Here is a 26,320-nt window from a genome sequence, read left to right as displayed (position 1 = left end):
CCAGTGCTGGACAAGAGACAGGAGCATCCCTGGCCAGCCAGCCAGGCTAGCACTATCAGTAAGCCGCAGGCCCTTGTGAGACCCTGTCTGAAAATGCACCGTAGATGGCTCCTGAGAACACCATTGGTTGACTTCTAGCCTCCAAATGCCAGGCACACATGTGGGCACACCTGCCAATATGTGCACACCTGCGTACATGAACATGCAAATATGTCCTCAGAAACAAAGTCAAGTGTACTGGTATTTATACAAATAAACAGTCAATGAGAACATCAGGCCATGAGAATAAAACCACGTAAGAAATAATCTGAAAACTAGAAATGATGCCCCCCCTCCCTTTTTTTTTTTTGGTTTGTTTTTGTTTACAAAGAAGCTGTAGGGGTTGGGGATTTAGCTCAGCGGTAGAGCGCTTGCCTAGCAAGCGCAAGGCCCTGGGTTCGGTCCCCAGCTCCGGAAAAAAAAAAAAAAAAAAAAAAAAAAGAAGCTGTGGTGATTTTTGGCTCAAAAGTATGATTTTACATTACAAATCCTACTTCTAATCCTTAAGCAAAGTTTGGTATAGAGTATATAGAATTCCTTTATCTTTATGTTGACATCTTTAGACCAGGTATTGTGGAGATCAAGTTGGCCTTGAATTTGCTATATAGCTAACACTGGCTTTGGACTTCTGGTCTTTCTGCTCTATCTGCGAGCAGAGATGACAGGTTACATGCCACCATACCTGGCTTCTATATTTAATATTTTTTGTTTCTCTCTCCTAGCCTTACTTCATAGTAGTCTTTAAGAATTACTTTAGTTATCCCTGCATCAATGATGTCTCTTTGACCCCTAGACTTAACTGTCCTCTGTTCCCTAGCATTTTATATTCACATTAGCACCTAATCGAAGTTTCAAAATGCTGGGTCTCTTGGGACAGCATCCTAGAGAGCATTTACATCAGATGGAGTCCTTACCACTGTATGTGGTGAGTATAACCTAGTCCTTTGAAGCTAGCACAAGACCTGTTCTGGAAAATACTGTAGAATGTTCCATGCAGATAATGAGGACTAGACACAGCTGATTGAGGTTTTACCAATGTTTCAAGTTATGATGATCTCACTGTCTTAATCACTTCTGTTGACAGTTTCCTCTTCTTCTCCAGGGTCACAGACCATCTGGTAAACATAGCAGCTGAAGACCCTGTTGGGCTTCTGTTCGATGTGCAGCACCAAATCTCTGTCAAAGTAGACTTCATGGCTATATGTCTGTAAAAAAAAAAACATAGTCACACGGGACTTGCTTTTCACAGTCATATTCACCGTGTGTCCCAAAGATACCACAGCACCTACCCTATGCTCCTATGTACACAGATGTGGAAGACTTGCCAGAAATGGATTTTATGTGCATGCAGATGACTAACGGAAAAATACAGAAAATGTAGAGAATGGAAAGAGCTCCGGGTTTAGAAACTTGGATATGCAGTTCATTCTCAGAACAGCACGCCTGTCTGACCCATGAGCACGTACAAGCGCTCATGCCTCTCAAGTTCCTTACTGATAGGAAGACGTAGGCAGAAGGTATGCTGTCCCTTGTTTTACTTTTGCGTGTGTGCTGTGGAATGTGTGCATGCTCCCATGTGTGTGGATAACTGTGTGTATGCATGTGTGCTATCTGCAGGCCAGAGGGTGATGTCAGATGTCTTCCTCAATTCCTCTCCGCTTTATGCCTTGGATCCCGAGCTCAGGGATTTGGCTAGTCTAGTCATCTTGCCTCTGAGATCTTGTCTTCACCTCCAAGTCGGGCTGACACACCTGCCAGCATTACGTGATGGGTGCTGGGGACCCAAACCCAACTGAACAGCACAGCAATTGAACCATCTCCCCACTCCTCCTGAAACTCATTCACTGCCACCACCAACTCATTTTATGTGGTTCTGGGAACTGAACCTATGGTCTGATGGTCTGATATTTTGCCCCCTGAGCTATATCCCCAGTCCATTTATATTTTATAATATTTGGAAGAACAACTATTTCCAAGTGCTGGAACCCAACTTGCTTAAATATGCTTGCCCTTAACTATGGGAGATAATTTCATTTTAAAAAATGTTACCAAATTCATAATTGGGAGGAAAATAAAGGACCATGGTAAGAAAATAATATGTCTCAAGAATCATGTTTACTTTGTTTTTTCACCAGTATCTTCAAGGATACTGGTAAGATGGTATTCTTAATGCTTAGAGAAACAAGGCTTACAAGTGCTCATTTTGTCTTGCATGTTGGACAATAATAACAAAAAAGAAGTTATTCTTTCGTGTGGTCACGGCACAGGTGAATCTGGACTGACGAGGCCATGTCCTAATAAATGGCGCCTGTAAAGGAAACCCTTACAACTCAGTGTCCCAGTGGTTATACATACCACATCCCATGACTCCACTAGTGGGATGCTTTTGAGTAAGGTTCCATACTCGTTACAGTGGAAATCCAGGTGAGCTTTCCCTTCTGCATCTATTTGAGTGACAGCCACTACGGAAAGCAAGTCCAACTCATCTTCATAGTCCACGACTTTGAAAGTCTGGGCGGGGGACAGATGAAAGTAGTGTCAATTCTAGTTAATAAGCAAGAACTATTTCTACATTTTAAATTGAATTATTCTATCACTTATGAAAATACAACAGAAGGAAGAACAAATAAATGAGAGAATCAGTAGAAATGTATCACTGTGTATACACATAAAATATGGGTGGCTCTCCAGATCTCCACGTGTTAAGCAGTATCCTATAGTCTTGGCAAACAACCAGAAAGAACACTGCATCCCTTGGGGTTGGAGTTACAGGCTTTTGCCTACATGGCCAGTTTGTTGCTACATGGGTGCTGGGACTCAAACTCTGGTCGTCAAACTCAAACAACATGTGTTCTTAACTGGAAAGCCACCTCTCCACCCAAAAGAACTGCCAGTGCAACCTCAACTTAGAGTTGCCGGTTTTTGTTTAGCTCTGTTCGGTTTTCCTTTTGCTTCTGCAGGGATTAGAACCAGGAGCTCATGCTTGCCATGCAAGCACTCTACTGCTCAACCATGAAGAATTTGCTTCTTAAAAACGATTTATCTTTAAAAATAGTATGTGTGTATATGTATGTATATGTGTTTGCACGTGCTCTCAAATGCAATGGTAGTGCACCCCTTTAATCCAGCACTTGGGAAGCAGAGGCAGATGGACCTCTGAGTTCAAGGCCAGCCTGGTCTACAAATTGAGTACCAGGATAGCCAAGACTCTATAGAGAAACTCTGTTTTGAAAAAAAAAAAACCAAACCAACCAAACAAAATGTACATCTTACAAAACAATAAGCTAATCTTTTTTTTAAGTTATTTTGGCCCCATAAACTTTACTACAAATAAAACCACGTGAAAGACTGCAGTAAGGCAACAGGAGGGGGATGGACTGACTGGACCCCACACACCCGCCCCCATCCTGCTGCAGGGGTCCCTGACTCCAAGTCTGTCTGGGGGTGGGGGGCGGGAAGCATTAATTGAACGGAAGTGGACTGTTGGATTGATTATCGTTGGCTAAGGAATACCTCCTGTTCTGGGTCATCATCCAGAAGGTTGACATTTCGTTTCACCACACGTCCAGAAGCTGTAACCGTGATTAAGTTTTCCTTCTGATGGGGGGTGGGGAGGGGGAGAGAAGGAAAATCAGGACATGCTCCACTGCGTGCACTCAAACACAACATCCTCAGAATGTGGTTAAACCAGCTGGCCCTTCCCAACGCACACATTCCTCTAGCGGACTGAGAAAATTCCAAATTTAATTTAAATCTGTAATTTTCAATCCTTCACTCAGTGAACAATAATTTATTTTAAATAAAAGCTTTAAATGGACAAATGCTAGAATAGACAAAACCTAATTAATTAAACATTACAGATTTACTCTCCATTCATCCTCTGACTTTTGCCTTACACAGGACAGAAAACTAAAGGTGGATTTGCACTCAGAAACTTCCCTCTTCAAGGGCCTCAGCTCACACAGTAAAGGCAAAGTACCAATTGCAGTTCAGGTGTGGTGTCTGTACCAACTGCAGTTCAGGTGTGGTGTCTGCTTTTAAAACATCTATACCCCACCTGAACTCTGACAACTTTAGAACTGAAGACTGACAAATCACCACTAAAACATTTGAAGAGAAAATAACAGAAATAAGTGAGATAAATTCAGTATAATCAACTCTCTTCAAACCTCATACGTATGTGGAGGAGGACTAGCTCCTCATGCACAGCGAATAAACAGGCTGAAGAGTTGGGATGTTTGCAACTAGCAGGCAAACATGATATTACAAGATACACACAGTTCTACAGAAAGGACATAAGGTATTTCTGACTTACTCTGTCTTCTCTATTGGCCCAAATGACAAAATCTTCAGAGATCTGATGCTGAGAACTATTATTTTCTACTTCACTCAGCTTCAAGACTCTGGAAAGGAAAAAGAATTCTAAGAACTCAAGATTGCAAAACACCACCAATCTGCCAAAGCTAAGCTCAGATGAAGCTCAACACAGGGAACTTGCAGCAACTCACTTCTCCATTGACTTGTCTGTAACATTAATCTCATTGTTAAAATCCATAACCTTATTCACACTCATATTTGTGAGATGGGAAAGCACAGCTATGAGGCATGGGGCTCACACAGGTAAAGCAGCAGCTGGCTCAGTCCTAACCCATTTTTCAGCCGGTTAATGACACGACCGTGCGAACCTCACCTCTCCCTCCATGTAGCAGGACCTGTGTCTCACCCCTCACATTAGAGCAGAAAGTTGCACTGTTGTTTCTGTAGAACACATAGCTAAGGATAGCACTTAGAGTCAACAGTGAGAGGTCAGCAATTAATGGAATGCTGGACTTCCACAAGAGTAAAATCTACCACCACCAACACCATTTTTTAAAGGATTATATGTTAAGATTTGGATTTGCAGAGTATAAATGATCTCATGGGTCAAACTTATTAATCAAGAGAAAAATAATTTGCTTTCCACCCACAGAAATCTGTTCACATCATTAAAATACTTCAAAAGTACAATATTCTCAAAGCTCCAATTCTCATAGGCAAAAGAGAACAGCAAGAAGAAGCCACTGTGGCAGGGACAACTGGTTATGTCACAGTTGCCAATGATAAAGTAACCAGGTAATGTTATAAACCAACAGATGAGTTATCTCAATTAGTGGCAATATAAAAAGGGGCTTATCTCTTAACACCTGGGGGAAAAGCCAGGCTGGGTGGCACAAGCCTTTTAGCATTCAGAAGGCAGAGGCACAGAGATCTCTGTGAGTCTGAGACCACCCTGGTCTACAAAGCAAATTCCAGGATAGCCAGGACCACACAGAGATCCTGACTCAAAAAAAAAAAAAACAGCTTTCTGGCATGAGACAGATGAGAGGTCTTGACTGGGCTGGTATACAGACTGGGGTGAGAAGAGTAGAATAGAATATTTCCAGGTTCGAATCACGGAATAACTAGAATCAAACAGACAGAAAACTGTGTGAGAACAAAAGACCTAAATACTGAGGATAAGCTGCAGTTAGTGGAAGTATGGGTAAAAGGTAAAACTTTGAGACTATTGTGACGTCAGGGAAGTCAAGTGAAGACCATTTTAAAGAAGAAGGTCAGCAGAAAGCCAACAAACACTAGACCATCAGTCAGAACAAACACAATCATCATCTTTGTCTGGGGGGTAACTGAGACTGAACCTGGGACCTCACACACTCCAGGCAAGTACTGTACTTCTGAACTACATCTGCAGGTCCTTTATATTTAGAAACAAGGACTCACAAAGTTGCCCAGGCTGGTCTTGAACTTGCAATTTTCCTGCCTTGGCCTTTTGGGCAACTGAGATGTCAGGAGTGTGCCACTTGGCTCAGCTATCTTCTTTCTCACCAATCCTAAGAAAATTCAGACCCAGTGTGGCACAGTCCTGTAAGCCCAGTAGTCAGGGCACAGAAGCAGAATGACTGTCCAGTCCAAGTCTAGCCTGGGCTACACAATACACAACACTTGCAGCTAATATGAATTACCCAGCAAATCCCTAAGAAAAAACAAAACAAACAAAACCCAATGAGGAAAGAATAATCAATAATTCCCTTTCATTCTTTCATATGTCATCTGTCAAGCACCTTATGTGTAAAACTTACAAACAGCACTGGTAAAGCTAAAGAACAAACCAGACTTTGTAGACAACAGTCTCACAGGAAATTCTCCACATGGGTAATTGTTTCACAGAATTACAATGGTTTCAATTGAAAACAACAAAGCCAATAAACACTACAAAAATTGCTTTTAATTTTAAAGTGATAAAAAAAAATGCTCACTTGACTTGATTTGGGCCAACGTGTATTATTCTTCCAGAAGCATCAGGGTGGAAATAGATCCAGTCAGATTCTAGTGAACAACATTCCATTTCCTGGATTCCATTTTTTGCCTGAAGTGGAAAAAAATATTCAGGATGGAGATGAGAAGGGTAAATAATTTTCCAAATATAACCCTTTGGTAACTAACTCACAGGTACTTGAAAGAAAATCTAAGCAGCTGAAGTGAGACAGGTGTGAGGACCAAATAAGCATTTTCAGTTAGAGTTGGCATAGATTTGCTCTGTGCCATGCAGCATTCCTTAGTTATGGTTACAACACTCTAAGCTACTGTATCTCACGTATGCACTTTGTGTTGGGGACTATGGGGAATGCTGCATTTGATTTTAATAAAACCTAAAGCAAACATCAACCCCATTTTATTGCTTCTTAGCCACAGACTGACACATAAACAGAACAAATATTAGCTCAATGTTTGGAACCTATTAAGCAGCAGATCTGACGCCGAAGTCCACGAACTTTCCATTATTACACTCATGCAGTTCCCTACAACTTCCTCCTCCCAACCCTGTCTACAACTACCCGTCAATCAGAAGAGGAGGTAACACTCACATAAGCACGTAACCAAACCAAGACTCTCTGACACAGGTCACATACTCTGCTTGACTAAGTCAAATATTAAACTCTCATATCTGAAAAAAGAGTCTAATACTGATTAGCATTTAAGACAAGAACAGTCTTACTCCAAAACCTGTAGGTATGCTTAGATATTAAAATAAAGGAAAAAGCCAAGTGTGGTGGTGCACCCCTTTAATCCTACCACTTGGGAGGCAGAAGGAGGCAGAGCTCTGTGAGTTCAAGGCCAGCCTTGAACAGACAAAGTAAATTTATCTGACATAACAAGAGATTTCAGAATAAACTACATTAACTCAGCACTACAAGCTAAGAAGAGGACCACAGCATGGTCAGGAAGGGGTAAGAATCTTTGTTTGGGGGACAGAAGCAAAGTGAAGGAAAAAAATGTATGTCTGGCCATGCTAGACCTCAACAAATGATTAAATGGAAAAAAATCAATGAGAAAAATCATATTTTGAAAGAAATTAAGATGAATTTAATGAGTAGAACTTTTGCTGTTTTGCCATGAACCATTTCTTCCTGTGGCGCCAGAAGCAACTTGAGGAACCCTGACAATGCGCCACCTCAGCGCCAACACTGTGAGTTCCATCTGGTTCTGCTCTCTTCAAAATCAACAACACATTCCACAGCCATTTCAGAGGCAGCCTAAGCCTATTCTAGCAACAGTTCCCACGGTGGCATCTGAGAGACATTTTCCATGGGAATCCTGCAACAGAACTGTTAGCAACAAAACCCTTCACTATGTACGGTGACACACAGCCACAGTCCCAGCATCTGGGAGGCAAAGATGGGCGCATCAGGTATTGAAGGGCAGTCTTGCCTACATACTGAGTTAGAGGTGAGCCTGGGCTACACAGTGCCCAGCACAGAGTTGGGGGCTGTGAGGGAGAGAATGAACAAGAATCCTTGGTGCTCTAAGACCTTTCAAACAGTTGTTGTTTTAAGATTCTGGGTAACAAACACTATTTCCTATATTCTCTGTATTTTAACTTGTTTACAACTGCTGGGTGTGGTGGCACATGCCTCTAATCCCAGCACTGGGAGCAAAGCAGGAGGATCTCTGAGCTCCAGGCCAGCCACCACTACACAGAAACCCTGTCTAAATAAAGAAATGAATGAATGAATGAATGAATGAATGAATGAATGAATGAATGAATAATACAAACAGTTCCCAAATTAGTGAAAAGGTAATTCCTGGGTCTATAGAGCTACTAGAAGAGTAGAGAATAAAAATTTATAATATAAATTTACTGCTGAAAAGTTGAATACTCATGAATTACCAGGGAATTATCTTTAAGGGCACAAATATGGAAAACTCCCTTTTGTTTCTTCTTATTAGGCGTGATGATGTAGTGCCAAGGATGGCCTCCAATCTGAAATGCGTTCTCCAGGGATGAAACTTCAAAGAGTGGAGGTGGTGAGTCTGTAGGGATGAGCAAGAGAAATTTATTAGCTTCTCATTTTGGGTGGACTTGCACCATTCATTAACTAGGTTCAACCTTTCTTGGTACATATACATAATTTACGAAGTTCCATTAATGAAAAATTACTATGTTTGAGAGAATAAACTGTAGTCAGAAAAGAGAACAGAAAGCAAGTCGAAAACAAAGTGGGGCTGTAAGCTAAATCTCTAGGTATGTATTTTGGTGAGAATGTGTGGCCTCCATGTGAGCAGACAAAAAAAAAAATTTAAAAAAAGGAAGCTAAGGTGCTTATCGAGGGGGGTTAGGGAGGCAAATACATAATAAAAACTGCAGCCATCACCGAGGATCTATGTATAAGACTCTGGGTTAGCCACAATATCAACTCCCTGAACAATCATAGTGGGTAATCAGGTCTAATAAATCTTTAGAAAGGCAGAGAGACCTTCCATATCACAGGCTAACAGCACATTTTACAACAGCTGTCCTGGGTTACATTTCTTGTATAAAAGCAACATTGGTCTGAATGGATACAACCAATTAGAATGGGGTCTGGCACGGGGGAGCTCTTAGTAGAATAGAGACCACTACAGTCTTATTCTCAAACAAGTTGGTTTTATCCAATCAGTCCCTTGGGGATGGACATCAAAGGGACTGTTGGGGCTTTCTTCTCTCCCTCTTTGATCTCAATCCTAATTATAATATAATAGATGTGCTCTAGCACTATAAGGAGGCGCTGCAGTGAGGTCGCCATGTCTTTGTGGCTGTACACACAGTTCACACACAGGCTCTTGATTTGTGTTTCCAGCTTGAGCATCTTTGGTTTATAAAGCCACTTGTCTTAAAGGGGTTCCTCTCAGAAAAGACCGTTCACATGGGAGTTATAGGGAAATGGAGGTGTGTGCTGTGTTAGGGCTCTTCTTACTTCTGAGTGCTCTACACAGGAGTAAATGAATCATGAAAAGTAACTCCCAAACAATGTGAGGAGACAGGGAACAGGTAGAGATATAGACATATCAAATATATTTTATACTTAAAAAAGCTTTTAAAAAATGAAAATATCTTTAATAAACAAGGTTTTTCAAGCAATAGGAAAATATTAATATTCTAATATGTCAAAGGGCACGTGTCAGTAAATTATGAAAGAAATTCAAACACCATGTGATAATAAACTCGTGTTCGGTTCCCGGCATTTATAATTATCTACAACTCAAGTTGCAGAGGAGCCAGCAGCCTATTCTGGCCTCTGCTAGCCCCAGACATGCGCACAGTGACTTACATACAGTGGACAAGATTCTTTTGTTTTTTTAGGATTTTATTTATTTATTATATATATATATGAGTACACTGTCGCTGTCTTCAGACACACCGGAAGAGGGCATCAGAACCCATTGCAGATGGTTGTGAGCCACCATGTGGTTGCTGGGAATTGAACTCAGGACCTTGGCAAGAGCAATCAGTGCTCTAAACTGCTGAGCCATCTCTCCAGCCCAGCAGACAAGATTCTTAAGAGAGCTTTGTGAGCATGCTGATAACTGAATACAGAGGTATTTCTGAGGTCATAAAGCTGCCTAATTCATTTAAAAATGAATCCGTTTTGCTTAATTGGTTATACTGGGCATTCTTCCTAGTTTATATAATCGCCATTTGCCACTAAAAATTCTTTTCCTTTCTTGCATCTTTCTCTTCTTTTTCTTAACCTATTCTATTTGTTGACTATGTAATGGTAATTGATGATAGAAAAAATTCTGTTTTATTCTGCCTCAATTAGAAAAACTTTTGGAGTTTCACCTAAAAAAATGTTTATTGGTTAGAAATAAATGAAAATGTTCTCAGTAGAATAAGAAGTAACTATTAATACATTAAGACTAGAGACAAAAATACTATGATAATGGCATATACCCAAGTGGCTTATTTATCCAGACTGCAATCATCAAACTGTCACTGGATGTCTGAGAAGATAAGGACAGAGGGCAGCCATCTCTATAGAGTGCAGACAACAGACACTCGAAGGTCTGCTGTCTCCACAGAGCACAACAGACACTCAAGCCTGTATTTCCTTAGACAGATGACCTCCCCCATCACTCAATTATATTATTCTATAGCAGAAAATAATTTCATAGACTACATTATTATTTTGCCTTTTTTCTCTCTTTGGGACAAGATCTCATGTAGCTCAGGCCGAAATTCAATTGTTGGCTTTTTACTAACTTACTGAATTATAGTTGGGGTGATTTTTGTTTGCTTTCTTGCTTGCTTTCTTTCTTTCTTGCTTGCTTTCTTTCTTCCTTTCTTTCTTCCTTCCTTCCTTCCTTCCTTCCTTCCTTCTTCCTTCCTTCCTTTCCTTCCTTCCTTCCTTCTTTCTTTCTTTCTTTCTTTCTTTTTTTCCTTCCTTCTTTCCTTTCTTTCTTCTTTCCTCCTTTCTTGAGGAAGTCTGACTATGTCAGACTCACTATGTAGACAAGAATGACTTTGAATTCCTGATCCTCCTGCCTCCACTTCCCAGATGCTGGCACTTTTGGGATGAGCTACCACATCTGGCTCAGTAAGTTAGTTAAATACAGAAAAGTTTTTTCCTATCTTTACAGAGTCATGTATATCTTTCCTTTTTATTCTCCTGAGGTTTACCTTTAAGTAGCATAGCATTAATATTTCCTTTGGAAACACTATCCTTAGAAATGAGCAGATTTAACAAAGTTAAAACCCTAAGCGATAAGGAAGCTAGGAAGGTGTGAACTGGTGTGACTCATCATTTTCCAGACAATGAAGTTGAGGACCAGAATGGCTCAGCATCTTCAGGCCTTCATGTCAATGAATGGGTAGAATTTTGCTGACCTTTACTCAACAGTAAGGTATAATGTCTGTGTATGTGTGTGTGTGTGTATGTATGTATGTATGTATGTATGTATGTATGTATGTATGTATGTGGAGAATAGAATAGAATCTTTGAATCTATTTATATATGTCCTGTATGGAAGTAAAATGAGTCAGCGTATAGTCACAGAGAAAATCGTGGACACTTACAATGCAGAACTATTTATATGAGCACTTACTTTCTTGAGGAGAAAAGATCCTGCATAGCAGCCATACCTGTGATTTTAACATTACAAGGAATGCCAAAAGGAGCCTCTCCTACAGTCCCAGTAGTCCCGCCCTGACTGCATGCACACCCTAAGTCAAGTTTCTGTTGCATGAACTAAAAACAAAACAAAACAAAAATGGTGGCTTTAGAGCCTATTTATTTGCTGTCTGGAAAGAAAAATAACATTTACATGTACATGACAGAGAAAATGTCTTTTATCCTCCCCACCCTCTTGCAAAGGTTACTGTGTCTTTTTTTGTTTCTATAACTTGTATAATTGAAAACTATATGAGTACCCGACTTGTTAAAAACAGTAACAAAACCCACAAAACACAAAACAAAAACTTTTGAGTCCAATCCCACTGTGTTTTCCTCTACCTGCTCGATGATGGCTTGGAAGCTGTAGAGCCTGACTAGTCCTGAGCTGTACATCACAATCAGGATTCCATGTGACAAGGTAGCATCTGTGACATTCTCGAAAACCTAAGAAGAAAGGCAGATATCACCTAAGAAGGGACCAGACAGACAGAAGGCTAATCCTCTCATCTTCAAAATGTCTCAATTCCCTGCTTTAAATCCAGGTCCTGTGCTGCCTCACATTAAGATTTAACTAAATTGTTATTAGATGTAAGCAGTAAGCACTGGATCTTCAGGCTGGAGCATCAACAGAAGCACTGTACACAGGGCTCCAAACGATGTGTCAGCATGCACGTGCTGTATAGCTTTGTCAATACGCATAATTACAGATTCTGCTTTTCATAGAAGAGTGTATACATGGAGGTCATGTAATTTTAAATGAATGTTTATCAGGTATATCCAATAGAGACTCGTTATTTACACACTAGAATGTTCTTCATAAAGACATATTTTTAGAGGCAAAAAGATTGGATCATGGAAGGTAATTATAAAAGAAATGGCCAACTGCAGATTTGCGTGCATGTGTATGTGCATGCTATGTGTATAATGCACATATGTGTGCAGGTAGGTAAGTGGGTAAGCCCATGCCTATGTGTGAAGTACAAGAGGAGGACTCTAGGTGTCCTGTTCTACCACTGCGCACTTTATTCTCTTTCTGAATCTGGAGTTTCCCATTTGTGCAGCTAGACTAGCTGCCCAGCAAGCCCTGGGGTAAGCTCTCTTGTCCAGTGCTAGGGTTTCAGGTACCTGTGGCCATGCCTGGACTTTATGTGGAGACTGGGATCTTAACTCACATCTTCACGACTACACAGCAAGTACTCTACACCCACTCATCTCTCTAGCTCCCAACTCCAGGTCTTCTTCACCACTGCTATGTTCTTCAATTTCTAACAAGGTTTGATTTCTCAACTGCATAAAAAACCATAAAGACCAAATTCCTTCAGACATTTATCTAGAGTAAGGTTTTGGCTTATTGTTCCCTACATGCTCTGTCTTTGAATCTTGTGATTCTACACAGCTCTGAGAAGTAACACAGTGCTGCACCTATGCTCATATTCAACAAGAAGCAAGGCAGGCATACCTGTTTTCATAGCACTGAAAGGGGTATGGAGGACAAAACAGCCATTTCGACTTCTATTCAGTCAGTGAGGATACACCACGGTAATAAGTAGGGTAAGTACACAACTGCTCAAGGGCCTCACCCCTGTGTGCTCACTCCGGTACATTCAGTAAGTGAAAGACATGCTTTAATCCTGCATCACAATAATCAAAGCCAAATCCCTCAACCGATTATGCTGGACACCCAAGAGTACACAGGGACAGCTTTGACTTTGGCAGTCTTTTTGTGTTTGTTCCTGCTGGAGAATGTAATACAATATAATTACTTAATCCACACGCATAAAGAAAATGATGAAGTTACAAGTCGGGCTTTGTCATTTTCATAGAAAGATAATTATGGTTTGCTTTGAGCTGTGTAGCTCCTAGCTTTTTAATTCCCTACGTCTGGGTCTACAGTTTGAAAAGAAGTATTTGGGTAATTCAAACATTTTAAAATTAGTAAGTAGCTGTTCAACTTCTAATAGAATACATTGTTACAATGTCTTAAAATACTTAAAAAGTGCCTAGTATAAAATAAACAATAAGTGATAACTAATATTATTCTTTAGTTTGTAAAAGCATTCAGAATAGGAAATGTTTAAACAGATTTGTCTTATTTGCTAGGGAATATTAGTAGATTCTCAAGATCTTGTCTTTTTTAATAGTTTAAATGTTTAAAGACTAGTAGAAAAACTCCCGCGATAATTTTCTACAAAGTAAAAATTTTTTTAAAAGAATGATTATTGACTCTATTACTCAGTTGAAATTTGGCCCTCTTTCCCTCCCAAGAACTCCACAAATTAAGATAAATGTGAACATAATAAAAACCCAAACTGTATGAGTTAGACAGATTATATATCCCATTACAAGTCTTGTTTATTCGCTATAAAACAAGTTCGAGAGCTGTACCTGCAAGTTCGAGAGCTGTACCCTGTAATTAAAATGAGACATTCTGTTGAAGCTTCATGATCATTTTAACAAGCTTTGGAATTCTTCCTTTGAAAAAAATTCCTTAGGCATTTCATAATTTTATAAAATAGTAGTTTGTTGATGACCACAGGTTTTCCAACACTAAAAACACTAACCACCCGAGAGGCATAAAACATGCAGGAAGCCAAGGAGAGGGTTATGCTTCTTCCCAAGTCAAAGGTTCTCATTTCACATGAAATAATACACATCAGTAAACATTTCACAGACAGGAGAACATTCCCAATCAAAACCTCTAATAAATAAGTAAAGATAATACTCCTAATTGTCAATAAAATACTGCAATTAAGTAATTGCAGTAATGGCGGTGCACACCTTTCATTCAACACTTGGGAGGCAGAAACTGGTGGGCTTCTGAGCCCAAAGCTAGCCTGGTTTACATAGTGAGTTCCAGGTTATCCAGGGCTTATAGTGAAATTCTGCATTATAAAAACAGAGAAGAGAGAAGGGAGAGAGGGAGGAGAGGTCCGTTCTCACCTTTCTGTTGATCTCTAGAATCCCTACAAGGGAAAAGGGCAGGACCCGGAACACGGCGAGGTACAACAGAACAGGAGGCTGAGTGCCTGCCTACAAGATAACAAGAAAATTACCGGCAGCTCTCCAAAGCTCTCAGAAACCACTATCTTCACGAGTTCAAAATACCCATCTGTCCCAACGTTCAATTATACAGAACTTTTCATGAATTGAGAGTTTACATCGATTTAGACTGAAGTTACTTTACCAGTGAAGGAAACACACTTAAAATGTTTACTAATCCTCCAGCTACACACACACACGCACACACACACACACACACACACACACACACACACACACACACACACACACACAAATATATATATATATATATATATATATACATACACTACAAAGGGAAACGAGTATTTCTCACCATCAAAATGTGCTGTATTTGTACTGTGAACTGGAGTTCTGGCAATAATGAAGCTAACCAAAAGCATAGTGTTACTATGGTCATATCACTGATAAGACTTACATTGGTCTGATTGTACTGAAGACAGACAGTATGCCAGTAAACACTTGAATGATATCAACTTGAAGAAAAGTGATCCTTTATTTTGAAGAGCAAGTTTCCAATAATTTATTTCCATTATGAAATGCAAAATAATCTATTTACTTCTTTAGTAAAGAATTCACGGGAGTATCTAGAATTTAGGAATGGCTTGAGCAGAAATAAGGTTTGACTATCAAGACTATCAATCAAAAACCACAAAAAAAGTAAAAATCCAAAAACAGAGTGTGATGTTTAAAGCCCCAGAGACCTGCCCTTCAAAGACACATACTTTTACTTAGCTAAGATCCGTGCTCCTCCAACCTAAAGGCAGGCATAATTTGTGTACCTTAACTAAGAATAAGAACTACTGCTTGTTGGCTAGAGATTGTGGGAACACAGTCTTGAATGTGGAAATGCTCACAAGACTTAATAACATTATCAGGTGATCAGTAAGAACCTTAATACCTAGCCATGCACAGTTAGATCGGTGTTCTTCAGGTGGCACATTAGGCTAGACACTGCTCCAATCCTCAGGAAACCTGTTACTTTCTTACAGTCTTTCATGTTTACGCAACGCAGCCAGGGTATGAAAAGAAAGCAACAGTACACAGTAACTCTTTCTTGGTTGTACCTCAACAGTGTGAGAAGAGGCCCAAGAGATCCCAATAAAAGGCATATGGTCATGCTATTGATATGAATGGGCAAGATGTAGAAAACATTTATAAAAAACCATCATAAAAGTAAGTTTAGATCTGGCAAAATGGCTTGGTGGTGAGGTTTTTTTGATCCCTGAAACCTACAGAGTAGAAGGAGAAGTGACTTCTGCAAGCTGTCCTCCTCTACATGTATGCTGTGACATGTGCCCCGAGCCCCAGACGCACAGATAGATTAGTGTAACTTAAACATTGTTTAATGACGTTTAAAGACCTAACCAATAGCTTATTTGGCTCAGGGGCACACGTAAAGACAGAGAAGGCAGATAAGAGGAGCAAAATGCAGAGGTGAAGGGATGTGCTGCTGCGTTGATAAGGCAGCACCTGATGTGTTTATTTAAATACGGTAAAAAGAGAGGAACCATTCAATTGTTAAAAGGCTCCCAATGAGGTATGGGAGCACACACTTGCAATCACAGCGTTTTGGCAGGCAGAGGCAGGAGGATCTCGGTTTGAAGATAAACTAGGCTACACAGCCAGACTTTGCCTCAATAATCAAAACCAAAACATAAAATACCCCAAACGAAACAGCATTCAAGAATTCTAAGTAAATTACCTGACAGTCAGTGTTACAGGATTTTCTTTTTGAAGGATATGTTAAACACTATGTTTTGTATTAAACACTAGGAGGAACTTAAATACAGATATTACCAAAAAAAAAAAAAAAGACCCACAAAATTGTTGCTTATTATAGTTGTTTTTTAAAAATACATTCTATTCTGAGATAAGAACAGAATATCTCTATGAAAACAAAATCTGTATTTTATAAAAATGTTCAATAAATATTTTGTAATCCGTTATCAACAGAAATAAGTTTCTAGATAGGTAGTTCTAAGCTTTATAAGGTCTAGTAAATTCTGGGTCATGCTTTTTGTTTTAAAAAATAGGGTTTCACAATACAGCCTTGGCTGGCCTGGACCTCAGAGATCTCTACAAGTGTGGGATCAAGGACTTGCACCACTGATCTGAGTCCGACCGATTCTGGATGATTCTCTAGAGAGAACAGCCGAGGGATATAGTTGAACACTAGAGAGCACGGGGGGCATGCATGGATCAATCCCCAGAACCCCAAATAAATAAGTATACAATAGAGAGAAGCCCATATCAAGTCTGCTTAGGTTTAGCAGCACTGGCTTTCACACTGTGCAGCCCCAAGGACTGTGTGGAGGCTGCGGACCTGCCGAGCTGCTGCAGAGCCTTTATTCTGCGCCGACTTCACTGCGATGACCTCTTGAGGAGTGTCCCAGCTCAGGTACCTTTGAAGGAACAAAGAGGAATTTAATGTTTGACCAGTCCCTTATACTCAAAATCAAAACATTATACTTTATTTACTCATCTACTGTTGTTTACATGTTGTTTGCTGAGATGAAATTTGGCCTGTGAGTCTCTAGGTAGCCAGGCTGACCCTGAACCTGCTGTTCTACTGCTGCGTGCCTCCAGCGCCGAGGTGACAGGCATGAACCACCATGCTCGCCGTGCTATCTTAGAACTAAGGTTTTTTTAAATAAATTATAAGAGCAAAGTAATCTATTTTAAAACAAATAACTTTAATGATTTACTCTAGATCCTTATATGGATACATTTCTACTTAAATTTTAATTTTTCTAGAGTGTTAAAATAATTCTCTTCTAATGAAAAAAAAATCTGAGACAAGTCCTCCTGTAGCCTGGGCCCTGACTTGTTCTGTTACTGAGGATAGCTGTGAAAGCCCATCTTCCTGGCTCAGCCTCCTAGGTCCTGGAGGTTGAAGAGCATCTGCTGCTGTGCAGGTTAAAACTTGGTTGAGAAGGCTGTGGAGGTGGCCCAGTGGTAGGAGCACTGGCTGCTGTTGCAGAGATCCAGGCTCAGTTACCAGCACCACACGTGGTGGCTCACAACCATCCATACCATCTGTGACTCCAGTTCCAGGGCATCCGATGCCCTCTTCTGACCTCCATGGCCACCGGACAAATGTGCATACACACACATGCAGGTAGAACACTCACAATAAACAAGTAAACAAACAGAATGAATACAGCTATAAAAACATATTTAACCTAAGAGCATTCAAACCTCAGAAATAGCCAGGGCTGGGGTGCAGCTGACTTGGGAGAGTGCTTGCCTAGCATGCACAAACCTGGCTTCAGTGCCAGTATGGAAGAAAACAAGTGCGATATGGGTGCCTGCAATCCCAGAACTTGAAAGGAGGAGGCAGGAATTCAAGGTCAGCTTGGAGCCAGTCTCAAAAGGCAAGCAAGTAAGCACACACGCAAACAAAACACCCCCTACATGCTTGCACCCACAAACACACATACACAAACCATTCTGACTTAGGTTTATTTAGTTTAGTTTTTCTATGTAGCCCAGGCTATCCTGGAACTCACTGTGTAGACCAGGCTGGTCTAGACTTCACAGAGATACCCCTGCCCCTGTCTCCCGAGTGCTGGGATTAAAGGGGCATGGCATTACACTCCTTTCCAGAGTAAAATGGGAGACATAAAATGTATTACAAATATTACTTTACAAATTGCATACTCACATCCATTCTGAAATTTGCATGTACCTATAAACTAGGGGTTACAATTGCATTTCTTGGATTGTTCTAGAATGGGAACTGTCAGCCACCTACCTCTAACTACTTTGTGCTAATTACTTATTTGAAATACAAAGATAAATAATGTAGGTGACAAGCCTCAAGTCTTTAACTAGAGCAAAGTAGAGAACAAAAAGAAGATTATAAAGAAACTGGGGTCATAAAATACATGAGGAAAACTGGGAACACAGGGCAGGACTGGAGAGAGCCTAGGTCACAGGCCTCACATTTTTACAACACAATTTTAAATAATAATCTCACATTACCTGAATTTGCAATAGGAAGCAAGGTATATTTTCTCTAGGATTTCCCCTGTAGTTGCTGATATACGAAGCAGCCAATTATGAGCAGTCAGTGCTATGAGTGAAGATTTATAGTCTGACGGGTCAGGAAGTATTTCTCCCTAGAAAACAAACAAACAAAACCAGAATGTAAACACAAATTGCTTAGCTATGAACAATCTGCAGTACTCTATGTCCAAAGAAAATGGCTAGTTACCTCATCAAATAAGTAAAGCACAAAAATATCAACTGCACAAATGAAGAAGGTGGGCTGTTACGTTAGCCGTTCTTTGTTTTAATGCTTTTAAATTTTGCTGTCATTATCACTGTGTACACATGGGTGTATAAGCCACAGTGCACATGTGGACTGAGCTGTCTCCCTCACCTGGGTGTTTGTATGCAGGCTGGCCGCATATGCAGAGATCTGCCTCTGCCTCCCAAGTGCTGAGATTGAAGGTGTGCGCCATGCTCAGCTCTCCTGCCTTCCTGTGGGTTCTGGGGCTCAAACTCAGGCTGTCAGGCTTGCATCAGTGGGAAGCAAGGGCCTTAAGCCACTGAGCCATCCTACTGGTACAGCTCTACTGCAGAAGTGAAAGAGGAGCAGATGTGCTCATTTCAACTAGTAAAGTTCCGACTTGAGAAGTGAAATTAACGTGGCACTTGTTCACGTAAACCATGAACAGAGAAGAAGCGGCTGTTGACCTCTGCAAAGCTGTCTTCCCTCCCAAATTCCAGGGAAACAACCATTTGCTTTTAGTCGGCTTGGTTCCACTTATTTTTGTTGTTTCTCAGGCAGACCCTGGCAGTGCAGACTGTGAACTGGTCCTCCTGCATTCAGGCTGCTGCTGTGACTTTTAAATGTATTAGCCACTGATATTTAACTCATAGGCAATGACATGAATGCTTTTATACTACAATGATTTATGCATTATTTCATGTAGATCTTAAAGTTTTTTTTTTTTTTTTTTTTTGGGTTTTTTTTTTTCGAGCTGGGGACCAACCCAGGGCCTTTGCGCTTCCTAGGCAAGCGCTCTACCACTGAGCTAAATCCCCAACCCGATCTTAAAGTTTTAAAATATCTACTATTCCTATTTAGCTCATTAGAGAGAGATTTGAAACAAGTATATTTTATAGATTTGAACTATTTTCTTAAACCAAAAGTGGCATTTCATATATTATTTCAGAAACAAAGCAAGAGTACTAATTTTAAAGTAGTTTTGCATTCATATATTAATAATACAGTGTTCCTCTGAGCTCTTCATTAAAAATGTTGTTGTTACCACAAATAAAAACAAAATCATTTAACTGTTTATGGAATGAGAGTAGGTTAACTTTATTTTTCCAGGACTGCTTTATATTTTGGGTGCTTGAATTGGTATATTCAAACTTTCTCAATTAAGAAACCTATCATCTCTCTAATTCCCCCGTCAAGAAAATAGATTAAAAGGCTTTAAATGGTTTAAGGCAAAATTATTTACACCTTTCAATTAAAGAGAAAAAAAATAGGCTTCTAACTTTCTAATTTTTAAAAAGGAGGCTTCTATGAAAAGAGAGCAATTATAGGGGTGATAGTTAAAAAATTATAGCTTTATGGAAAAAGAACAGCCTAGAAAAGAAAAACATTAAATTCAGAACATCACTGCTCATGGCTTAGACAGTACTTTTGGTTACAGACTGGGAGTTCTCTTCTCTTACAAAGTGACCAACCACACTTACAGACGTGGTTAATTCACTGGAGTGCTTGTTAAGAGGATTTCTTACAAACAGTGCTATGGAAAACTTAAAAAAGATGAATTGTCCCTCAAAAAAGGGCTGTGATTATAAGAGTTGGTCCGATGGTCTGACAAGCATTGTGCAGCTGGCAGTACTAGAAGCAGTGGTGTTAAAGACTGAGGAGGAGACTTGCAAACACCCTTGTAACTTTCAATCTCCCATATTTATTTTTCCCCAGACCAATTACTTCTAGCTTCTGTGATCTCTGAATACTAACATCCTAAGGAAACAGTGTCTTGAAGGGTCCATGCCTGGGCAATGCTGGACTTTTGCTACTGTAGTTTTAATTTTTATACTATTATTTTCCTATCTACAGTCATAGGTGGAATTTACCTACTTTCAAAAATTCACATAATTGTTGTTCTCACAATAATTTTTTTTTAGTACAGGGGTGAAATGATCTCAAACACTAAGGATGACTGTGAACTGCCTCATAGTGTTATAAAACTTTTAATCAGGTTTTATCTTTCCAAAATTTACAAATGATCTCTAACTTAAAATTTTTCGTAATAAATTGAACATAGTGATATATCCCTGCTGCCCGGCAGTTAGGGGTGGATGAAGTCCAAGGTTCAAGCTCATGCCAGGCTACACATCAAATCTTAAGTTAGCCTGGGCTCACACATGAGCCTGCTCAAAATAAATAAATGAATTCCAAATATTGATTAAAAATATTATATGTATGTATCTGTGTGTATGCATGTGTCTGCGCGCGCACACACACACACACACAGGAACACATGAGGAGGTCAAAAGACAACTTCTGAAACTCTGAAAGTGTGTCCTGGTGGCTGAACTCAGCTCATCAGACTTGGCAGTAAGCATCATTACCTTTCCAGACTGGAATAATGTTTTTAAAAATAATTTTAATTTTATCCTTTAAATAATACACTAATAATGACTAGTTCTTTTAAGAAACTACTTTAAATACTTTAAAGAACATTGTGGAAGAGGGGAGAGAAAGGATACAAAAGCCAGATGTCCATCACATCTGCTAAGAGGTTGTGTTTTCTATATATAACAGGACTTACCCTCATGAAATCGCAACAACACTGCTGCCTAAACGAGACCTACACAATGACAGCACCAGCTGGCATCCCAACACGGATGGGGAAGCTCTCGAGGCCCCACCCTAGGTAAAGAGCTATAGGCAATTAATGGCTTCTAAGAGAGGGGAAACCAATCCTTGCCAGGGACCAGCCTCCTGGCAGGCTATCCAATCCCATCAGCCTAAACACATACACACATGAGCAACAGTAAATGGACTCAGTAGGTTCTATTTACATACAGCCTATGCGTGTGTGTGTGTGTGTGTGTGTGTGTGTGTGTGTGTGTGTGTGTGTGTGTATGAGTGTGTGTGTATGCAATAATCAAGACAAGGTGTGTGTGTGTATGTGTGTGTGTATGTGTGTGCAATAATCAAGACAAGGTGAGTGTGTGTGTATGTGTGTGCAATAATCAAGACAAGGTGTGTGTGTGTGAGTGTGTGTGTATGTGTGTGCAACAATCAAGAAAAGGTGTGTGTGTGTGTGAGTGTGTGTGCAATAATCAAGAGAGGGTGTGTGTGTGTGAGTGTGTAATAATGAAGATAAAGGGGTGTGTGTGAGTGTGTGTGTGTGTGTGTGTGTGTGTGTGTGTGTGTGTGTTGGGGGAGTTTTAAAAACCAATGCTCTATAAAGAAATCTCACCACTGGGCATTCCCATAATAAAGCATCCTCAATTTTTTCTGATTTGGAACATTTTGGCATTTCATAAAGTTTTCTTGGCTCTGATGCAACACTGGGGGAAAAAGGAAAAAAAAGGCATTATTATTATTATTTTTATTACTTTTAAACTGAGGTGGTCTTTGCTCAGATTTGAGACATTTCTTTTACATGTTTATAGTCCCAAATTCCAACTTTCTATTGTTTTCCTAAACTGCCCTTTTTTTCTTTCTAATCACAAATTCATGATACAGAAACACAAGAAAAAAATGTAAAAAAAAAAAAAAAAAAATCAAGAGATGGTTCGGCAGTTAGGAGCACTTGCTACTCTTCAGGAACTCAGGTTTGGTTCCTACGAGGTTCTGTAATTCCAGTTTGAGGGCATCCAATGGCTAGGGACCTTTTCTCACACATAAGCATATATAAGCACAGATGCACACACATAAGTAAAATTAATAAAAATGATAACCACTTAAAACAAACACACATTTGGTTCATCTTCCAGATTTTCCTTATGTAAATAAAGTTACCTGGAAATTGCTTTATAAAATACTATTAAACTGAATTCTTAATTAAATCCTTAAACATTTACTGTAAATGTCTGTTGAATTCACTGAGTTTATTCTGTTGCTCTTAAGGATAATATATAGATTAAAAAAGGGTCCCATGATGTGCTGGCTAGTTTATGCCAACTTCACATACCCTCAGAGAAGAGGGAACCTCAAGTAAGAAAATGTCTGTAAAGATCATACTGTAGGAAAGCCTGTAGGCATTTTCTTAATTAGTGACTGTGAGGGTACCATTGTGAGTGTTGCCATCCCTAGGTTGCTGGTCCTGAGTTCTACATGGAGCAGGCTGAGCAAGCCAGAGGGAGCAAGTCAGTAAGCAGCATTCTTCTATATCATGTTTGAGTTCCTGTCCTGATATTCTTCAGGGATGAATAGTGATGTGGAAGCATAAGTCAAAAAAACCCCTTTTCTCCACAGGTTTATTTGATCATGGTTTTTCCTAACACCAATAGTAACTCTGACTAAGACATATTGTTTTGAATGAACATTTGTGGATACAAAAAGAAACACTCTTTATGTCTATTTTATTCCTTCCATAAATATTAAATGTGTCTATTTCTACTATCATTGAACATCATATGTTCCAGCAACTTCAAGCTAGCTTGGGAAACATTTCAGGTGCTCTGTCAGCCCTGCCCCAGAACTACACTCATGCCCTCTTTACCTAAAAAGTGAAAACTGTATCCTTGATGCTTACTTTTGAAACAATCTTGCTATGGGTGCCCTGGCTGTCCCCAAGCAATCCTCCTTGCCTCAGCTTCCCTGGGCTGAGGCCATGGCCATTTACTACACCCCCAGCTAGTCTCTACTCTGACAACTACTGAGATGCAGTCATAGATCTCTTCTTTTCTTTTTAACTGATGAACTTTAAAGTTCAACTACTGAGAAGAGAAACAATTTCCAGGATGACATTTTATTCACCTCTGATATTCTCTCAGGAACTCAAAGGTTTAAATCAAAGTGAATGTCACAGGAGTGAAAGCAATCTCCTGCGATTCTACCTGTGGGTGCAACCCTCCTCAACAGCCTGGTGAAGAACGCCTGTATCATTTATCACTGAGACATTAATCAACGGCATTTTCTCTGACTGAACTTTTTAAAATCAAAACAACTGTCTCTGACTCGGGAAAGCAATGCACTGGGTATTAAATGGTGACAAAGAGTCACTGTTACCACTGCAAGGCAGATGCTTGGCATCAGGAACATAAGAGAGAATGTCCAGGTTGCCACTGCTAGAATCGGAGGCTTATAGACACTGTCTTCTGGGAAACTGATGGAATGATTAAAGGATAACCACTTAAAGCCTTTGGTTGTTGTCATAAAAGCAAACGAAGAAGTGTTTATTCCAGAAAACCTCCTGGAATTCAGTAAGACCGTGGAAGTCCACGGTGCTTGAACCAGTCGTGGCTGCCAGCTTTCTTCTAGCTCAACAAGATGGTACCACAGCTCTAAACTGTTATGAGCGAGTTCTAGGATCCTTCCCCCACAGCTCTGACTCGGAAGGCAAGCTCCAGAAAATGGGAAGGGTGACCTCATTTTCATCTAGCTCCGGCCATGTGCTTGTTGGGGCTGAGTCTTACGTTAGTACAGTTGAAAGTCGGGGCTCCCATGGAGGCTGTACCTTGGGGGTGACTACAATTCTCTTTGTAAGGTCCAGATTGGCCTTATCTTTCTTCCCTGGCCTGAGTATTCCCTCCACCTGAACTGCTCAGCTTTTACTATTAGGGGAGTCCCTGCCTCAACACCTGTGACCAATTCCATGGAGTTGGCTTGAAGAAGCAGGTCACGAAACAGCCCCTATAGTTCTTTCCAATAAAACTGACTTTATCTGCAACAGAAGCAGAGAATCTCGAGTATGTGTGCACTCTGTAAATCATTGAAGTTACAGCCAAGGGCAAATGGAGGGACTTGGGTAGATTCACTGGCACTAAAGGCCAAGTCGTAGGTTGGGCAATTTGCCAAAGTACAAAAAATAGATATCAACTGGAGTCAAGGCAAACCTCAAAAATCACCAGTCTCTGACTTCTAGTTTCTGATCCAACAAGAAAAGAACTTAGATGTTATTTATCACTTCTGAGATAGCTTCAGCTGGTGCCGTGCCAGCACAAGGACCCGAGTGTAGAGGCCCCACCCCTCATGATTCCTGCTACTTGTAATTCCAGACCTGTGGAGGTGGGGACAGGCAAATTCACAGGGCTTGCTGGCCAGGCCATCTACTGGCATCCTAACTTCCGGGTCCAGTGAAAGGAGAACCTATCCCAACAAGGTGGTTGGCTCTTGAGGAATACTCCTGAAGGTTGACACACAGAAAAATGCCCTTAATTCCTACAGATGCAAAGGGAAAGATAAAGGGAGGCAATTCCATAATTTCTTAATCTAGGTAATGGGCATGGAAGCATCAATTCACTGTGCCGTTCTGTTCGGCCTGACCTTGAATGGCTGGAGGCTGACTTAAATACTATTTATCTGCAAATACTATACTTTGGTTTGAATATTTTTTTTTCTCTTGGAAAAAAAAAATAAGTACTTCTAAAACAAAATACCCATCTCCTAAGCAGCATCTAATTATATCACAACCCCTTTTCTCGACTCTGATCTTTATACGGTATAAAACAGCAAATAGTGCTGAGAAACGTATTATTTCGCCTGTGCTATAATTTTGTGTGAAATAAGTATTTACAGAGACGAAACCGGCAACTTTAGACTTAATGAGTTTTTAAAATCACATGCATGTCCACCTAGTTTTATTATGGACTCATTTTTTTTTTCATCTTCCTATTTCACTAAGCACTAAAGAAGCCACGTGGTTCTATAAAAACTACAGGTCAGGTGAATTACGGCAAAAAAAAAAAAAAAAAAAAAAAATCATCACTAAGAATTTACCTGCTGACACAGCACCGGTAATTGTCAAAATATATTCTTCCTCTCTCATAGGCTATAGGTGACTTGGAATGAGTTGTCCAAACATTCTTAAATTTAGTACTCTCCTGAAAAATACAAAGAATTTCAGTTTAGGAAAGAACTCAGCCCCCTGCTATGGAACCATTTTAGGTGGGTAGTTTAAATCTACAGTTTTTAAGTACATTGGTTTTTTTCTTCTCCCTCCCATAGGTGTTGGTAACCTATGTTTTGAATAGATGGTTTGCAAGAAGGCAAAAGAAGCTTTTTAAAACTAGAGTCAGGCGGCGAACCTATGAGTAGTACCTATTTTCTAACACCCTAATTGCAGGATACGGATGTCCCTCCCCACGTATGACCCTCAAAGGGGAATCAGAGCGCGAAAAAACTGCTGCCCGGCAGGAGGTTGGACCCCGGGCACCCCGACTACGGCGGGCGTCACCTGGCACACCAGCGCCCGCAGGATGCCCAGGTTCGTCCTCTGCACCACGCCCGCGTCGCGTGTGTAGAAGCCCAGAGCACGGCGACTCAGCCTGGGGCACACATTGGCCTTCCGGGTCCGGCCCATGGAGGCTCGGGGTCCGCAGGGCCCTGGAGGGGCGCGCCCCTCACTTCCGCGAGGGGTGGCAGCCGCCACGCCTGCGAGTCTCAAGGGAAGGTTGACGCGGGAGCACCGCACTGGGCACTCGGGACAGAGACCAAGAGGTAGCACCACAAGGGTTTGGAGCAAAGGAACAGAACCAACGGCGCCTTCCGGGCCCTTCCTTTTGCTCACGGGATTGCCGCTGCACCACGCAGTCCGCCGTAGCCACTCCCTCTCCCGGAAATG

The 26,320-nt window shown here is 40.5% G+C and overlaps 1 protein-coding gene across 2 annotated transcripts; it reads right to left on the bottom strand.

Moving 5' to 3' along the window:
* Window positions 1-489: 489 nt before the first annotated feature.
* On the bottom strand, window positions 490-26,260 carry Dcaf17 (DDB1 and CUL4 associated factor 17). 2 transcript variants are annotated; one of them, XM_032903469.1, is made up of 14 exons: window positions 25,934-26,260; window positions 25,477-25,580; window positions 22,010-22,100; window positions 18,534-18,670; window positions 16,873-16,951; window positions 14,448-14,537; window positions 11,847-11,951; window positions 11,477-11,582; window positions 8,246-8,388; window positions 6,333-6,442; window positions 4,355-4,442; window positions 3,553-3,636; window positions 2,395-2,550; window positions 490-1,244 (listed from the first exon to the last, which is right to left on the bottom strand). In XM_032903469.1, exons 1-14 carry the CDS (start codon window positions 26,057-26,059, stop codon window positions 1,104-1,106), a joined length of 1,560 nt encoding a protein of 519 aa, XP_032759360.1. In that variant the 5' UTR covers window positions 26,060-26,260; the 3' UTR covers window positions 490-1,103. The 2 variants fall into 2 exon arrangements, 1 of the variants encoding a protein (XP_032759360.1); XR_004388002.1 differs by lacking the exons at window positions 490-1,244; window positions 2,395-2,550; window positions 3,553-3,636; window positions 11,477-11,582.
* Between the last annotated feature and the right edge of the window lie 60 nt (window positions 26,261-26,320).

Source organism: Rattus rattus, chromosome 5 (genome assembly GCF_011064425.1).
Source record: "Rattus rattus isolate New Zealand chromosome 5, Rrattus_CSIRO_v1, whole genome shotgun sequence".
Taxonomy (NCBI): domain Eukaryota; kingdom Metazoa; phylum Chordata; class Mammalia; order Rodentia; family Muridae; genus Rattus; species Rattus rattus.
The sequence above is the reverse complement of the archived record's forward strand: the minus strand, read 5'-3'. Positions and strand labels throughout refer to the sequence as shown.

Excerpts from the sequence above, each read along its gene's own strand:
- Dcaf17 (XM_032903469.1), bottom strand. The coding sequence starts at position 26,059 with ATGGGCCGGACCCGGAAGGCCAATGTGTGCCCCAGGCTGAGTCGCCGT. Across the intron at positions 18,671-22,009 it reads TATTATGGGAATGCCCAGTG|GGAGAAATACTTCCTGACCC; the intron begins GTGAGATTTCTT and ends TTTGTTTTCTAG. Across the intron at positions 11,583-11,846 it reads TCCAAGCCATCATCGAGCAG|TTCATGCAACAGAAACTTGA; the intron begins GTAGAGGAAAAC and ends TTTTGTTTTTAG.